Source organism: Drosophila serrata, unplaced genomic scaffold (genome assembly GCF_035046125.1).
Source record: "Drosophila serrata isolate PLE 108 unplaced genomic scaffold, ASM3504612v1 contig_199, whole genome shotgun sequence".
In the NCBI taxonomy this organism is placed as follows: Eukaryota; Metazoa; Arthropoda; class Insecta; order Diptera; family Drosophilidae; genus Drosophila; species Drosophila serrata.
Genome location: NW_028257097.1, coordinates 37,016 through 41,432, shown reverse-complemented (window position 1 = coordinate 41,432; position 4,417 = coordinate 37,016). Strand labels below are relative to the sequence as shown.

General features: G+C 37.0%; 1 protein-coding gene and 1 long non-coding RNA gene across 2 annotated transcripts; both read right to left on the bottom strand.

Moving 5' to 3' along the window:
* On the bottom strand, positions 1 to 295 carry LOC147644287 (uncharacterized). The gene is made up of 2 exons (XR_015270838.1): positions 236 to 295; positions 1 to 177 (listed from the first exon to the last, which is right to left on the bottom strand). It is a non-coding gene; the product is annotated as an uncharacterized LOC147644287 (long non-coding RNA).
* A 1,034-nt stretch (positions 296 to 1,329) lies between these two features.
* On the bottom strand, positions 1,330 to 2,476 carry LOC147644286 (uncharacterized). Its single transcript, XM_086829381.1, has 3 exons — positions 2,359 to 2,476; positions 1,516 to 1,850; positions 1,330 to 1,458 (listed from the first exon to the last, which is right to left on the bottom strand). The coding sequence occupies exons 1-3, from the start codon at positions 2,474 to 2,476 to the stop codon at positions 1,330 to 1,332; spliced, it is 582 nt and encodes a 193-aa protein (XP_086685507.1).
* Positions 2,477 to 4,417: the final 1,941 nt, after the last annotated feature.

Below are 4,417 nucleotides of genomic sequence, written 5' to 3'. Positions count from 1 at the left end.
TTTCAAAAAATATAAAAATTTAATAAGTTCAGTTTTGTTTAAAAGATTTCCATAATTTGATCAATTTCTTCATGGTCTTCCTTATTTTCGTAAGACCTAATAGTTCCTATCATCTGCAGATATTTGATTGGCACTTCATAGTCGACGCAGCATTTCCCGACCCTTCGCAATCCGTTTCTGTATATTAAAATAAATATAATGAATATAAATAGAAATGAATATCTTTTGCTTGCACTAGTATGCTTCTTTATTGCAGCGTGAGCTCGCAGATCACTGAGTTTAGCTGTAATAGTAGTCTTGCAATAGTTGCAATAAACCCTTTGCAGGTCTGTGTCATCCCTGCGAATCCATGCCTTAAATTCATCACTTTTAAGCCAGACATCGCGGCATTTTTGTTTATACTCCTTCGGCATTTTAGAACTTGCTAACAATTTACGCGGACTTTTTATATAGAGATGGAAAAACTAAGCGACTTATGAAATTAGCGTATATCTATTAAAACAATCGATACGTCGCTACATTATCTGGTTTGTTCGTAAAGCTAACTTTTTAGCTGCCACTTTTTCATATTTTGTACTTAAGTTTTAACAACACAAAAAAAATCGGGAAAAAGCCAATTCAATTTTCAAAAAAGCCAGAATTCCCGCTTTTCACAATTCCCGCAATTCACAAATTTTTCCCGCAGTTAGCCTTAAAAAAAAGCCAGTTTTGACGGGAAAAAATCCAAATTGGCAGCACTGATGACTTCGTCTGCTGCATGGTAGAATCATGATACAATTATACAAGGTAGTCTCGTCGGCTGCCTAACCGTTCGGCTTATTTTCAGTGCGTTCGTGTTTGTCAAACAGAAAGGTTGTGTGCGGACGATTTTTTTGTTACTTTTAACCCTTGTGTGCGATGTCGTTTTGCTAAGAACATAAACATTAATTTAGATATAAAAAAATTTTACTTTAAGATTCGGATATATTTTAAAATTAAGAATTTAAACAAAAAAATAGCTTTACAAAAACAAAAACAAAGATTAATGTCAAATTCCTAACTATTAAAAATGAAGTTATAAAACACTTCAACTCATTTTACTATGTATGAACAATTTAACCCCCATGGACCATCTAAAGGCTAAACTAAAAGCTCTTTTGTCGTTTCACTCGCACTGGGTAGAATACCATGGGTAGAATTATACAAGGTAGTCTCGTCGGCAAAAGCACTCCGCTATTCATTACTCACAACAAGTGCGAGTGAGAGGAGTCTGCGAAGTAAGTGCGAGTGAAACGACAAAAGAGCTTTTAGTTTAGCCCTTAGATGGTCCATGGGGGTTAAATTGTTAAATTAACTTGAGAATGTTCGTTCCGCAGTAGACGTAGATACTGGCAATGTAGCTAATATTCTTAGCAACATATTGATATTTGGGAAATTCTCTTCTGGACAATCATCCAGCGCTTTCAACGAATTGTTAGGCTTGATGTCGCCTTTACGGATCAAATACTTCTTTCACATTTTCAACTCGATGAGAACAGCAGTTGGCCCAGAATCAAGAAATTTTTTATAAAACTCGACAGTTTCTATAAATTTCTCAGCTGCTTTGTCGATTTCAGATAAATCATGCTTGAAGAGCGCCGAAAACCCTTCTAATATTTTTTCGTGATCGATAAATCTCTCGCCAAGATCCATGATGTAGAAGTCCAAAAATGGATTGAACACCGTGACACGGAAGTATTCTTCTGCACTCTGAACATCAGGATTCGCTCGATTTTTTTGTCTGCTCACTTTTCGTTTGTGTTTGATTTCAATGTCCAAAGTTTCAGCAATTTTCTTTGCAGCTTCGAAAATTCCAGGAAACGTATCTGCTTCTGCTCAAATCCTTTTCAGTTCATCGCGTAAATCCTTGGCGAGATCCATAGCTTGGACCAAGTCTAAATCAACCTTTTGAAATTCTCGACTCAGAGGCAAAGAAAGTTGGTAAATCACGTTGATAACCTGTAGACTGACCAAAAATTCGAAATCCATTGCATTTTTTAAATTTTTCGCATCAGTTTCCGAGGTTCTCATTTCGTCAAGAGTTTCGTAGACGAACGGAAATAATTTATGAACATCGTCTACGGCTTCATATTTTGACACCTATCGAGTCAGATTCAATCTCTTCACAGTTTTCACACTTGGAGTTTCATCAGATTGTTCAATAGTGTTCTCTATAACAGCTCTGTGGAAGAAATTGTAAACAATTTCTATGGTGCTCAAGCAGTCTCTGATGGCAGGTACCTTGCTGGTAATAGATAAAGCAAGATTCAAAGAATGTGCGGCACAGTGAACGTACATATAAAGCATGGCGCATAATTGCTTGAACGCCATTATATTAACCAGACATATTCCTCGCCTCGTAGAATCCTTGGCCGATCAAGAAAGTAATATCCAGTTCGAAATTTTGAAGATTTTCAACCATTAGCTTGTCAAGAACATTACCTGTAAATATGTACATCGTACGATTATATACAAATTACAAATCATTCTCTAGAAAGTGCGTCTGCAGCGAAAAAAAAGCAAATTTCTGGAAGTATTTATATTATAATATGATTTTTACCTGTAGTGGAAGCTGTTGGGATAAACTTCACAAAATTTCATGTACAATATGCTGGCCATCGTCTTTCTTACTCACGTATCGAATGCAATTGGTAACTTGCTCAATAGTAGCTACATCTTGATTTTCATCCATCAGAACAGAGTAAACTTTCGCAGCTTTGATTGCAGCTATCAGTTTTCGAGTCAATATCTCATAACATGCATCGATAATTTCGTTTTGGACAGTAGGGCTTGTATATTTGTCACGTTTCCCTGGACCTTCTAAATGACTGAGAAGAAGTGAATCCCCCTTGGCTCTATATTTCAATAAGGCTCTGAAATTCCCTTCATTTGGTCCGGTGAAATCATTTTGGATGACTATTTTGCCACTATCACGGTGTCCACGCAAAGCCAACTCTTGCCGCCCGAGAACGATAATAGCTTCAATAACAGGAACTATGTTTTTTCTGTTTTTCGCTAATTGCTGCATACGGGACTCGTCAATCAAATTTTCAACAGATTGGCTTTCATTTTTTGCAATACGCAGAAAATTATCGCTGTCAGAAACTGCATTGATGTGATAATATTTTTTCTGGTGTTCTTGAAAAGTCTGAAAAATTAGAAGTCATTAAATAAAATATAAAAATGATTATTTTTCAGTGGGTGAAAATTCAATTTCAAGATAAATTGATTTTTTCAATATTTCCACTAAATTTATTGAACGTCAACGTCAAAGGTTTTTTGACGGATAAACAAATTCGTGATAATGTCGATCTCTAGTTAGACAAAAAGTAACTTCGCCCGTATTTTCACTACCCGATGCAGCATACCGAGGTTTTTTCACGGCTGTTTCGACAGATGATTGCGCTTCTTCATTGTCTTCAGTTTTTTTAGGTTTGCAAAATGGTTTTACAGGTACTAAAAATCGCTTCATTTTAATAGAATATAAACGAAATGCATACTCGAAACTGCTCGAAACTATTATATGCAGCTGATGCAGCGCCGCAGCACGCAGTAAACTGAGAGGCACTGTGACTGACTGAGGTATCACTTGGAGGTCGCATGATTGGTCGGTCCGTTAGAAGCGCTGGAGTTATCATATTTTCCACGAACCCTCCTGATGAACAACAAACCGGCAGGCAGACGCCAAAACTGCGTAAATCCTGGGAAACGCAGCGACCGCTGGCAAGCGAAAAGATTCCAGGAAGAATTTGTCGGTTGAGAAGCAGTCAACAGTATTGAATATAACTCGGGCATTCTAAACTTTAATATGCTGTACTGCACAGTCATCGCGTAAAAATGTGTTTCTTTTTCAATTTTGAGATTATATCATCTTATAATTCTCAGACCCAATGGGGGGGATTGATCCCCCTGATCCCCCCTATCTACGCTACTGCTTCTCTATGTATTTCTTGCTTAGTGGTGTAAAGGTAATCGTACATTCTGTTTTGAAATCTATATGGAATTAGTTCGGAGTTGGCTTCGGTGTGCTTTTTATTGCTGGATTTTTAAGTTTTGCGACAAGATTCGACAAAATGGGACGTGTTCAAGATTTGTCACTACTTACGAAAATCCATTCTCAAATTACATTTGGAAAACCGTAGCTATCGTGAAATCGGTAGTATAATAGGAAAATCACCTTCCACAATACATAGTGTGATAAAAAAAAAATATTTAAATACTGGAGAATTAGCCCCAAATCATGGGAAAGCTGGAAGGCCTAAAATTCTAACACCACGTGAGAAACGGAAAGTGGTGTCAACAGTCCTCCAGAGCATCCATCCTCCATCATCCAAGAACTACAACCACAGTACTAAGAAAGAACCTAGAGGAAGCCACAAAAAAAAAATTTGTTCCCAAA

Coding starts and splice junctions, on each gene's coding strand:
- LOC147644286 (XM_086829381.1), bottom strand. CDS start 2,476: ATGTACATATTTACAGGTAATGTTCTTGACAAGCTAATGGTTGAAAAT. Junction 1,851..2,358: donor CGAGGCGAGGAATATGTCTG/GTTAATATAATG, acceptor GGATTTGAGCAG/AAGCAGATACGTTTCCTGGA. Junction 1,459..1,515: donor TTGATTCTGGGCCAACTGCT/GTTCTCATCGAG, acceptor GGCGACATCAAG/CCTAACAATTCGTTGAAAGC.